We start from the raw sequence: 13,323 nt of genomic DNA on the forward strand, positions 1-13,323 counted from the left end.
TGCTAGCCTGAATGGCACCCAGTCAGGGTGCCATGTCAACTCTGCTGTTTTATTCTCACTGGGGCCTCCAAGGGCAATTGTATGGTCCCAGTGAGGAGGGGGTCCCAGGGACGCTCTTCAGCTCCCAGGCACTAGGTACCCAGGATACCACTTACTAGAGACAGGGGGCAGAAATACCAGTTGATGCACTTTCTCTCAAACTGCTTGTTAGCTTCTGCAGTTTGAGGTGGTTGAGCTAAAAAAAAATTCCTGACAGGAAACCCATGCTTGTATGCTATTTTGTATTGATAAATAGGATTTCTGTTTATTATTGATACATGACTCTTTCATGAGGGTCAGGTGTCATTTTTTTCTGCCACCTTTGGCAGGAACGTATACTAATAAGTAATTTGTGCTGTGCTCCCACTTTATACTTTCAGTTCAAAAAAAGCTGCAGGTCCAGCACCCGCCCAGCAATAAAGTTCTTTTTTCTGTTCTTTCGTGGAAGGTGGAGGGGTGAACAAGAAACACTTTTCAACAGCATCTCATTTTGCTTTTTGGCAGGCCCTATTACCAGATCCACTAATCTGCTTGTGGCCATATTCTGCTTAGACCTTAGCATGAGGCCCAATCAGCATTCATTAGTGTCCCTAGCTATCTCAATATATGTTGTTTTTACGCTGTCCAATATTTAACAAGTGAAATGCAAAGCCAGAATATTGTTTTCAATTTCAGCACTTCCTTCTTCCACTTCCTTTCTGGCAGCTATGCATGCCACAACTTTCTGCACCATAGGTTTTTAATGGCCCCCTTCCAACCCAACCCCTCCACCCAAACACTACCGGGTTCCACCTAGGAGGTGGCATTGCCTGTTTTCTGTCAATTGGAAAAATATTTCAATCATCCAAGGCTTTCTTATGTGCAACAGTCAGTTTAAAGAGAGCAGTGCTACCAAGATAGACGTAAATAAATATTGGGCCAGATGTACCAAACACTGGTCTCAAACTACTGGTCACAATTGGGGACTTGTATTTTTGCACCCACTGTGGTATTTTGCAAAATGACCTTTATTCTAAAAGGTCAGTTTGCGAAATACTGAATCATAGTGGGTGACAGATCAACCTACATCATGAATATTAATGAGCCACAGCGCTGCTATCACAAGGATGGTGGCCTGCTGGCGTAAGCAGACCGCCATGTCTGTGTTCACTTTTACATAAAGCAATCATTTGTTAGGTCTCGCACCTGCGATGCAGGGCGAAAGCCCTGTCGCAGCGCGATGCCTATAGCTGTCGGCTCTGCTTACAAGGAGCCAAAAGGGAGACAAGAGATGGGCACGCGCAGCCTGCCGGAATCGGATCAGGTCGCGCGCGCGTTCACCATCTCCTGTCTCGCACACACACAAGCGCACATACACACACCCACGCACACACACACAACTCCTGCTGGCACCATACACGTGCACATCTCCTGTCTGTGCCCGCCGCACTTAAGTGAACCTGTGTGGCCAGCGTGTAATTAAATCTACAATCCCCAGCTCTCCTTGCACCCCCTCCAGTGTCAGCCAGCCATGCGCCATCTGCCAACAGCTACTCTCTCCCCGCATTCCTTACCGTTGTTCCGCCATGCTTCAGCGTGATGCCCTGCAGCGTGTCCCCAGAGATCACAGGGTGCTCGGTGTACCTCTCAAACTGGATGTTTAACATTAATAAAAACTTTAACAAACATTAAGAAACATGTACCACTGCTAAGTCTTACATTTTTTTCTGTTGACATTCACAAAGGGCAAGGGCTCCCTTTGGGACCTTCCCATTTGGAAATAAGTTACCACTGCCTTTTAGTATTTGGTAAACTAATAATGTTTTGCGACAGGATTTCGGTTGCAAAATATTAAGGCAAAACATTAAGGCATCCAAATTGTTATTCAGAAGAGACCCTCTAAATATGTCCCTTCCAAATGCCAATTCAGTATGGAGTCACAAACCCAAATTTCGATTTGGTAACGTGTAATAGAATAGCATTTTGGATTTGGTACATACCAAAAGGTCATTTTGGTATGCAAATGGTCCAATTTTGCAAATTGAACACTTTGCCACTGCAAAATGCCTTAGTACATCTGGCCTGTGGAAGAAACCGAGTTATTGCTTGACAGGGTAATGTAACCTGTGCTTAACCCTCTGGTTAAAAGCAGTCAAGCTTAACATAGAGAAAAAGTCTAAAATATTCTGCAGCACACCCGCCATAATAAAGTGAAAACACAACACAAGAAACAATTGGTTGTGCTAGACTGTGAGAAAGTCACAAGTTCTGACTGACTGTGATAGAGCACGGGCCGGATACAGAGACCAGGTTAATCCTGCTAAAAAAGGTACCTACTCAAAGTCTGGCTTAAAGAGTCTAGTTCTCAGGAAAGGAGTCTGCATGGAGCAGTGAGAGTGTTGTGGATAGTCGCTGCTGTAGCGCGAAGAGCAGTCTAGGTGTTGCGGATGGTTTACGCTGTAGCATATAGAGTTGGTCGGGCAGCGCTGGCGATCATTGCTGGAGCTTTGCATTGGCAGTCACCACAGCCTGTATATGCTGAAGCATAAAGTGCAGAGCTCGCTTTGCTGATTGTCGCTGGCAGTAGCTGTAGTGAAAAGAGTCGAATTCACCAAAGCTTCGCTTAGGCGGTTGTCGCGGGAGGCAAGATCTCAGTGCAAAAAGGCCCATTTGTGGTCACAAAAAGCCAGAAATTACACGATTTTGCCTTTTTTCAGAGGAGTGCACTCTGATTCGAGAAAAGGGGAGGAACCTCTTGGGGACCTGGGGCTCACTATAACAGTGGCCAGCAGGAAACTGCAGGTAGGCCTTTGGAGCTTGTTGTGTCGAATTATCTCAGAACACTATCCAACATTATCCAACACTTGTAGTCACTTTGGTAGTCATAAGTTCAAAGAGATGGTCCTCTCTCCTTCAAGCAGCAAGGCAGTCATTCGAACAACAAGGCAGGCCTCAAGCAGCAGGGCAGTCCTCTGGTAGCAGCAGTGTAGTCTTCTGAGTAACAAGGGAGGCCTCAAGCAGCAGAGCAGTCTCTGGTATCAGCAGGACACTCCTCTGAGAAACAAGAGAGGCTTCAACAGCAGTCCTCTGAAGTTCAAGGTAGTCCTTCTGAAGTCTTCTACTCAAGTAGTGTACTGAATAGTGCCTCAGAAAATCCAATATTAATACCTGGTACCAGCTTTTGAACTGGGGGAAACCCTGGTCTACCCTCACATCTAGCTCTGGTAATTTCTTCCCTTCCCCTGCCAGGCTCCAAGGAGTCACGGGTGACAAAGACTGGTGTCAGTTTCTTTGTAAGCGTGCTGGAGGTAGGCCTTTGAAATGTGAGCAGGGGACGGAACAGCTTTAGTCTCCCATCCTGGTTGATGGCCCATCCTTCCAACATCTAGTCATCCTTTGTCACTGTCTGGTAGGACACTCAGTCATTTGACATAAGACACAGGCTGTAGGCACCAGATGGTTAGGACACGATAATGGCAACTTTCTAAAATTGGCAATTTCAGATTTGTGACAAAGTCCAACTTAACCATTAAAGAGGGGTTTACATTACAATTTGTGTGAGTATAACTATGACATTTCTACCTGCTCCCAATCAAATGTTATCTCTTGTTAAGTGCAATAAGGTATCCCAATGTTATCCAATGAAAGATAGACATTACAATAATTAAAAACAAATGTAGGGAGTTTTCACTACCGGGAGACTTAAAACTTGAAACTACATGTCCAACCTTTTAATTACATAGCACCCTTCACTATGGGCTACTAGGGCCTTAAGGGTAATTTATATGTATTGAAAAGGAAAATTTAGGCCTGACGAAAGATTGATTTTGCCAGGTCGAAATGATAGTTTAAAACTTTACTAAATTTTGTGGTAGGAGGCCTGAGACATTTTAAAAGGCTACTTTAGTGTGTGGAACAATGAGTGCCACAGGTATATGATTCAAATTTAATGTACTGGCCCCCCTCCCCGGTACATGTATCACAACTTTACTAGGGACTTACAAATAAATTAAAAGTGCCAACTGGGTGTAACCCAATTTTACCATGTTCCGAGGTGAGAGCAGAAGCACTCAATCAGTGGTTAACAAAGCTAAAGCGTGGTAAGTCCTTCGGCCAAAAAGAAATAAATTAGTATTTAATTTAAGCTAATTACCTGCATATTTTAACAGTGGGTCAAATTTCATTTTTAATACAAGTACCAGCATGATTGGTTGTTTGGTGTCAGGTGATTGAAAAAGGGAATAGGTGCTGAAAGAGATTTTGTGAGGAGACCTTTAATAAGTTTTAGCATTTTCAAACTATATTTTTGCGGTCCATATTGCCACATAGTTCCTACTGGACCTGGCCCTCTTTGCAGGGTCACCCCAAAATGTGTTGCCTTCCTCCTCCTACATTTTTGTTGGTCCTATGACTCTGTGCTCTTTGCCACTGCTAATTAGGGCTAAATTGCTTGTGCTGTCTCCTTAAAACCTGGTAACATTGGCTTATACCCGATTGGCATATTTAATTTACTTATAAGTCCCTAGTAAAGTGGCACTATATGCACCCAAGGCTTGTACTTTGAATGCTACTAGTGTGATTACAGTACTGATTGTGCCACCAACTTTTAGAAGTCCCTTAAACATTTCTCATGCTTGCCATGGCAGAGCCTGTTTGTGCAGTTTTTGACAACCATTTCGACTTGGTAAAATAAATCTTTTGCCAGGCCCAAACCTTCCATTTTAATACATATAAGTCACCTAAAGGTAGACCCTGGACAGCCCAGAAGGCAGGGTGCAATGTATATCAAAAGTAGGACATGTACTTTTATGTTTAAATGGCCTGGTAGTGAAAAACTCTTAAATTTGTTTTTCACTACTGCAAGGCCTATTTTTCCTATAGGATAATCAGGGCTCGAAAAAGTCACTCGACCGCTTGCATTTGCGAGCCAGATTGATTAAGGACAAGCTATTTTAAGGTCCTACTCGCCCTTTCTGGCGAGTAGGAACACAAACTGACACTTGACCTCTGCCTCTGAAAGCAGAGGAAATGTGACAAGATAGCAAGATTTAAAGGCATCTTTATTGCTCACAATGTAAATGAGCAATAAAAATGCTTTTAAATCTTGTTAATTTGTCACATTTGCTCAGTTTTCAGAGTTTGAGGTCAAGTGCCTTTCAGTAACTGTCGAGGAGATATTGTAGTTTACTAGACCTGCAGGTCTAGTGCATTTTTAATTATTTTTCGAGCCCTGATAATATTAGATTTGCCTTATTACATTTTGTAATTTCCAAATGGGAGGAGATAATTGGTTCATGTTTGGTGTCTCTGTAAACCTAATTTAAAATCTTAACTTTTGGTGAAGTCAGATTTCAAATCTCAATCCTTAAGATACCACTTTTAGAAATTTGCAAGCACAGCAAGATGATAAACTGACTGCTGAAACTTTTCAACCAATCACCCTCAGTTAAGAGATCTGGATTGAATCTTTTTTTTTCTTCCTTACATGGCCACCCCAGTTTGGACCTAGCCATATGCAAATCAGTCTTGAGCCTGCTCCTCATGGGAACCGTCCAGCCTGAACTGCCAGACCAGGTCCCCCCTGCACTGGAAGCAAGCATCCTGGGAGCAGTTTTGGGGTATCACCCCTCTTGAGCCTGGCTAGTTTGAATCCAGTGTCACAGCGAGCAAGGGACCCACGTCTTGGCATAAACTCAGCCACTTAGGGCGAACATACTAAACACAACAAGATAATGGACAGAGTTTGAATGCTTTTCAACCACTCCACTCCAGTCAAGAGATCTGGGTTGTCTCCATCGTTTCTTTGCTCATTGTGCCAGCCCAGCCATATGCAAATCAGTCTTGACCCTTCTCCTCATGGGACTAGTCCAATCTGAACTGCCAGGCCAGGTCATTGGACCGGTTTCGGGGTATCACTCCTCATCAGCCAGGCTAGCTTGAATCCATTGACACACTGAGCAAGGCACGCCTGTCTGGGCATACCCTTGGCCCCTGAGGGCGAACATAGCAATCAAAACAAGATGATGGACGGAGGGCTAAAGCTTTCAACCCACAGCAGGAACAAACATATTGGGACCGGTTTCGGGGTATTACCCCTCATAAGCCAGGATAGCTTGAATCCTGCACCTGGACTCTGCCATCTGTGAGTCTACCCTTCAAGTGGTTCCACCCCAGTCCTAGGCTCTTAAAAGTGGCCTTAAGGCCTGCCAGCAAAACCAATTCATCTCCTGTGCTGTGTGGTGCAACTCCAGCAGAACCAATGCATCCCTGCTGCTGCGTGGAGTGGACCTGTTGCAAGACCCACTTTGCCTCTGCAACCCACAAAACCTTCAGACCTGCCACTGTTTGACACATCCTTGACTCATGTCCTCAAATCCTTTGTCGACAGCAGCCTTGACTATGACGCCCGACTCCACAACGTAGCCTCGCAGCTCTTCATAACTGATGCATCGCCCCAACTTCACACCACATCCTCACAACAGCCTAAGCATCACCAGCCCTGTCAACAGGATCCTCGTTGGCTCTGCACTCCTACGCTTCCTCACCGCATCTTGGAACAGATGCATTACTTCGGCTGCGCAATGCATCTTTGACGTTGATCCACACAATGCTCTGCAACCCATAATTGAAGGTACTTTGTTCAGTGGGCCCTGTAGCCAGCCTGCGGTTTTTAGTGGTCGGCCTGAACTTGTGAATCTGTCCTGGTCTGACATGGGCAGATAGCCACAGTTGGCGCGTTATGCCTTTTGGCGCTATTTTCTCTAAACACTTTAAATTCAATATCTATGGTTCTGCTGATAGGATTTTTGTCGTTTTGGTCCTCTTTTATTTATTGAATTAAGGTTTATTATTCTAACCTGGTATGGATCTTTTGTGTTATATTTTCAGTGTTTTATTGTTCGAAGTGTTAACAAATACTTTAAACAGTGCCTCTAAGTTAAACCTGGCTGCTCTCTGTCAAGCTACGAGGGGGTTGAGCACAGGATAATTTGGGGTTTGCTTCTGCCATACCCTGACAAAGATTGTGCTTGCCGCTTGACCAGGTCTCACACCCCAGTAAACCAGTAATACCATTTCTTACAGTTTCTTGACCCATTCCCTAATTCATTTCAATTAATCACAAAAAAGAAATGGGCTTGTGTGTGAATTTAAGGGGTTTTCTTCCAATAAAAAGAGAGGCTCTGGGGTTCTAATTGTTCCATTGCAATGTATGCCTTAAAAGCTTGTTAAATTGGTTGAGTACCTTGGTTTATACTTGTAGGCCATGGGCTTAAATCCAAGTCCGTAAAAAGAATACTATTAGGATGGGTAATAACGCTAATTATTGATGCACTAGTAATACTAATTGTAGTGCTTCTTTGTGTGGACCTTTGTATCTGATCAGCCCCAAGGGCACGGTCTTTCTGCCCCACCTGGGGTGCAGATGTGGGAAATAGCCCCCAATCTGCCTCCTGGGGGTGGGGGGCAGAAAGGCCATTAGACACCAGGGATTTTTTTTGTGCACAGATTTAGGGGTGGGAGCTTCCCTAAATGGGCATTATAATGCCCCCACCCCTCTGCAATTTTAGCACAATCTTTTTGCCCCCTCCCAACACCCCCCACCCCCCCCCCCTTGGGGCACAGACGGGGGCAATAGCCACCAGGGATATTTTTGGTGTGTGCAAACTTAGGGGTATGGGCTGTCCTTAATGGGCTTCAGAATGGCCCCATCCCCGAAATATTGGCACAGTCAGAATGGCCCCACCCCCGGATGCAGATGGGGGCAATAGCCCCCAATGTTCCTACCGGAGGGGCAGAAAGCACACGAGACGCCAGGGATTTTTTTTCTATCTAAAAGAGGGGTGGGGGCTGCCCAGAATGGGCATGCAAATGCCCCCAATTCCCAAACAAAAGAAGGACAGACCTTCTGCAGCCCTTGAGGGGGCAGATAGGGGTTATTACCCCCGTTCCTCCAGTGGGGGGGGGGGGGGTGTAGAAAGCACACTAAACACCAGGGATTTGTTTTATAAAAAGAAAGGTGTGGGCTGCCCATATTTGGTGATGCAAATGCCCCATCCCCCCAAAAATAGCCCGTCTGTCTGACCCCTTGGGGGGCAGATGGGGGCAATAGCACCCATCTGCCTCCGAGGGGGGCAGAAAGCCCACTAGGCACCAGTGAAATGTTTATAGGCATGTCAGTAAGTGGCCCCTTAGCTCAGCATTGCTCCCCTGTTTGTGTGAACACATTCACACAAGTGAGGTATCATTTTTATCAGGAGAGTGAGGGGAACGAAGGGTGGTGGGAAATTGGTGCCGGTGTGGTGATCTCACAACCTTGCCACACAGATATGTGAGGAAACTTTGACTTTTTAGCTAAATTTGAGGTTTGCTGGGATTCTGGGTAAGAACACTTTGGTAGATCCACGCAAACCACAAATAACTGGACTCCACCAGGTGTGTAGTTTTTAGAAATGTCTAGGTTTAGTAGGTTTCCCTAGATGGAATTTTACGCGGGAGACCAAGGGGAACATTGGGTGATAGGAAATTTGTGCCAGCACTTCAATTCCCACCCCTCCCCAGAAATATGAGAACATTTAGATTTTTTAGCAGAATTGAGGTTTACAGGGGATTCTAGGTAGGAAAACTTTGGGGGATCTATGCAAGCCACACATCTTTGGACTCCCCCGGGTGTCTAGTTTTCATAAATGTCTGGGTTTGGTAGGTTTCCCTACATGGCCACCGATCCCGGTGCCAGAAATGCAGGTGACCCCATAGCAAAAGCAGGATGTTTTGTTATTGATCATTTTGTATGCCTCTACAATACGTTTTGGGTCAGTTCCTGTCATGGGCACTAGGCCTAACCACACCATTGAGGTACCATTTTTATCAGGAGACTTGGGGAACAGTGGGTGGTGGTCTGATGATTCCACAACACTCCCACACACAAATGTGAGAAAAATTGTATTTATTTAGCCACATTTGAGGGTTGCTGGGGATTCTGGGTATGAAAGCATTGGGGAAGCCATGCAAGTCACACATCCTTGGACTTCCCTGGGTATCTAGTTGTCAGAAATGTCTGGGATTGGTAGGTTTCCCTTTATGGCCGCCGAGACCGGGGCCAAAAACAGAGAGGACCCCTTGCAAAACCAGGTAGTTTTGTGAATTATCATTTTTGATGCCTCCACAATACGTTTTGGGCCATTTCCTGTAGCGGGCACTAGGCCTGCCCACACAAGTGAGGTTATGTTTTTATCGGTAGACTTGGAGGAATGCTGGGTGGGTAGAACTTGCTCGCCATAGATTCCAGAACTTTCCATCACAGAAATGTGAGGAAATTGTGTTTTTTTTACCAAGTTCAAGGTTTGCAAGGGATTCTATGCAACAGAACCTGGTGAGAGCCACACAAGTCACTCCATCCTCGATTCCGCTGGGTGTCTAGTTTTAAAAAATGTATAGGTTTGGTAGGTTTCGCTAGGTGCCGGCTGAGCTGGGGTCCAAAATCCACAGCTATGCACATTGCAAAATAAGCCCAGTTTTCACTGGAAACATTTGATGTATCCACGTTGCGTGTTGGGCCGTTTCCTGTCGCAGGCACTAGGCCTACCCACACAATTGAGATAGCATTTTTATCGGGAGACTTAGGGGAACACAGAATAGTAGAACAAGTGTTCTTACCAATTGACTTTCTTTGCATTTCTGTCTTCCAAATGTAAGACAATTTGTAAAAAAAAGAAGTCATTTTAAAAAAGGTCCTTGAATTCACATGCTGCTATAGGCACCCACAATTTTGGAGATGTGCAAATAACCACTGCTTCTAAACTCTATATTTTGTTCATATTTCAGAATTAAGTAGGTTTCCTTGGTATCTGTGTTTTACTCTTTATATGTTGCCAAATGAATTGCCATATACCTGGTACACAATGGAAAACCATTGCAAGATGCAGCTCATTTATTGGCTTTGGATTCCTCGGGTTCTTGGTGAACCTACAAGTCCTATATATCCCCCCAACTGAAAGGGTCCAGCGGATGTAACGGTATATTGCTTTCAAATATATTTCATACTTAGAAGAAGTTACAGCTGAACATTATCAACTGTTAGTTCCTATAATGAAAATCTTGAAGGATCTACACAAATGACCCCTTGCTGAAGTCAGAATTTTGTCTACTTTTCAGAAATGTATAGCTTTCCGGATTTCATTATTGGTTTCACACCCATTTCTCCCACTAACTGGAAAGCAGTTGAAAGCACAAACATTAGGAAAAATAGACTATGTCTCGATAAAGTGACAAAACTTTGTAAAAAATATTGGTTTTCTTACAAACGTTTTACTGTTTCTTAAAGCTGAAAAGATGGTGATTTCAGCACTACAAACTCTTTCTTGATACCATTTGCAGGAGAAAATAAAACAGGCGCTGTCCTCTGCAGCACATTTTCCTCAAAATGACAAAATGTATCTCTGTTTTGCCTAATTTCTCGGTGCCCTCCAGGGTAATCCACAAACCTTGGGTACCTTTAGAATCTTCCAGATGTTAGAAGGAAAGGACACACATTTGTTGTGGATACCTTATGTGGACAAAAAGTTAAAAAAAAATAGACAAAAAAAAGTGTGGCACAGGGGTGAAGGAGGGGGGCAGGCAGCGAAGGTGTTAAAGAAGGCTACCAGTTACAACAGTAGGCAGTTCAGAGTGCAGCCTCTGGTATTTTTCAGCCCAAGTGATTTTTGTTTCTGCTGGTCACATAAGGGGAGACCCCAGATCTGCAGGTACACTATAAACATTAGCTGATAAATCGGATAGTAGTACATTTTTCGCCGACTAGTTTAACTGTTCACGAAGGAAAATACATACATGAGCTAAATCTAGCAGGCTTTTGCTTTTGTATGCCCCTTCATTCACTTAAGAGGGGTCTGACTTGTGTCATCTAGAATTCTATGAAAATGCCCCTGACTGGGAATGCCAAGAGGAAAAGTTTGGTGTTTTGAGACATAATCGTGCGTAATTTGTATCACACCTATCCAGGTGTCATAAAATGAACTTCTGTGTATTTTACATGTCTTATACAAGCATTATATAGGCATGCAGCATGTTAATTGGGATGGGTTTTAAATCGCTTATAATTTAAATGACGCTTCACTTTAATATACATTTTATTAATATATTTGTGTTTTTGTTTTCTATTCCTTTAGATCCAAAAGAATGCCTGAAGTCCGGTCAAGGTTAACAAAGGATGTTGAAAAACAACTCTGCCAGCTCTTGGGAAGTGCTCGCTTGTGTCTTGTGTACAAGGGAAGTGACCACGGGTTTACTGCAAAGGCATTTCATCATAAATGTGACGCACAGGGCTCTACTTTAGTGGTTGGGTATAATAATTCAGGGTTTATTTTTGGAGGTTTTTCAAGTGAAGGTTTCAGGTCAAGACAGGTGTTTGTGAAGGATGATAGCGCCTTTCTCTTCGGAATTAACACGAAGGACGCCCTGCCTCACCCTATGAAAATTCCTGTTAAGAATTCAGATGCTGCAATATATGACGTGTCACAGTATGGCCCTTACTTTGGAAATTCAGCATTGCAATTTCTTACTAACGGTTTACAAGTTGTCTCAAATGCTACAAATGATTACGAATTTAACACTTTAGACCTATTTGGAGATGACAGCACCCTGGTGGAAATTGAAGTATTTCGTGTAGAAGGTTCGTATTCAATTTGAGACAATTTATAAATTCTTTAGTTATTTATATTCGTCTAAGTCATTCTTTGTCTCTCATTCTGATTCCATAGGTGTTGGTGATAATATGGATTCCCCATGGAGGAAGATTTTGTGGGCGGTAGAGTAAGTTTTATGTATGAATAATTAAATGGAGACAAATATCAGGAATTTTTACAAAATGAAACTAGCCCTATACATGAATCTTTGTTTCTCCACAATGTCCAACTCTAAATCCATCAATATGCTGTATTGAGGGAAACCTGAATATTAAAGCTGTGGGAGGGATGGGCCTCTATCTCTCAGCTCCCACACCGTCAAAACAGTATCACCTGAAAGGAAGGTTTCTTTGAGGAATACTGAGTGTGCATTTGGTAGCTTGGCACAAGCAAGGCCTTCGTCCGAAAAAGAAGTGCATGTAGTACATGTACAACAGCATCAAAATAATATTACAGTAAATAAAGTCAATATGCACAAAAAATTTACAAAACTGTTTTATGATTAAAAAGGCACAAAAACGTGTATTTAATGTGGGGATCAGGATGTATTATGGAAATAAATTGTGATGCTTGTGCTATCAAAATCTTTTCTTCAGAAGTACAACTGTAACCGTTCCACTGATTTGGGCTCTGGTTTGAGCTCTCTCCCGACTTCCAGGATTGTCACAGCTGTGCATTAGCATGTTGATTTATCTGAAGGCGCCAACTACCCGAAGTGAGGTGAGTTAATGGCTCCACAACTCTTAGGGAGGGCCATTTTGCGTCCTATTGCGAAGTCCCCAGAGGATGTTATCCATCAATCGAACAGAGGGAGTATGGCCAGAGCACATTGATGCAAAGAGTAGAGAGGAGGTATGCTGCATGAGGGTCATTGATAAGTAGTCTGACGGTGATTTTCTTTCCCCAAAGCCCCATACCAAGCTTTGAGCACTTATCTCTTAAACCCTACCATAGATTGTGTCAGAAGGTGATCCGTGGTCAGGTGTGGTGCTCAGAGTTTCTTGAACTTGCTGCCTTGCCTGTCCATGATTCTGAGTTCTATTAATCCAAAATATGTTTCAGTTTGGTATGCAGTTATTCCAGTCAGTCTTATTCACTTCTGTATCCTTAGTAGCTGTGTGCACACAGTCCAGTGAGTCTTTACATCATGACATACAGGAGGATGCAGTGCTTCAGGGTGCCGCTCTGGATGGTGACATGGGGCAAGCCAAAGAATTATAAAATGAGGATCCAGTTTATGTAAAAGACATTTTCAGACAGCATTCACTTGAAACACAAGGTTATTCACCCAAGAAGGAGGAGCACAGCAGAACAAATGGCCTCCCACAGCTGCATCAAATGATAGATTCCTCTTCAAAGTTCAACGTCTGCATCACACATTCTGAAGACGTGCACACAGTACACCACAGCCTTCCCTCAAGCACTATATCAGATGAAATAACACCCATACAAAGATTTACACAAACACTCACCCCTAACAAAGTGAAAACACATAACCACGTACCACACAGTGACGCGGAATTGCCAGAATGCGTCATTGAAGGGGCTGGGGCCCTGATTTGGGAATTTCCCTTTTATACCATCATGCTCTCCAATTAGCTGAATTCATGCCAACCCGTACCTT

General features: G+C 43.7%; 1 protein-coding gene across 2 annotated transcripts in view; it reads left to right on the forward strand.

The window, feature by feature from the left end:
• The window catches only part of LOC147747584 (interferon-induced protein 44-like), a 343,399-nt gene that overhangs the window by 72,355 nt on the left and 257,721 nt on the right, over positions 1 to 13,323 (forward strand). The window contains exons 2-3 of one of the 2 annotated variants that reach the window (XM_086954223.1): positions 11,184 to 11,686; positions 11,775 to 11,826. In XM_086954223.1, the coding sequence (XP_086810349.1) occupies positions 11,194 to 11,686; positions 11,775 to 11,826 (545 nt within the window). In that variant the 5' untranslated portion in view covers positions 11,184 to 11,193. The remainder of the gene's footprint in view (positions 1 to 11,183; positions 11,687 to 11,774; positions 11,827 to 13,323) is intronic. The other variant, XM_086954227.1, reaches the window with a different exon arrangement.

The sequence above is a fragment of the Lissotriton vulgaris genome, chromosome 1_1, assembly GCF_964263255.1.
Source record: "Lissotriton vulgaris chromosome 1_1, aLisVul1.2, whole genome shotgun sequence".
NCBI lineage: Eukaryota > Metazoa > Chordata > Amphibia > Caudata > Salamandridae > Lissotriton > Lissotriton vulgaris.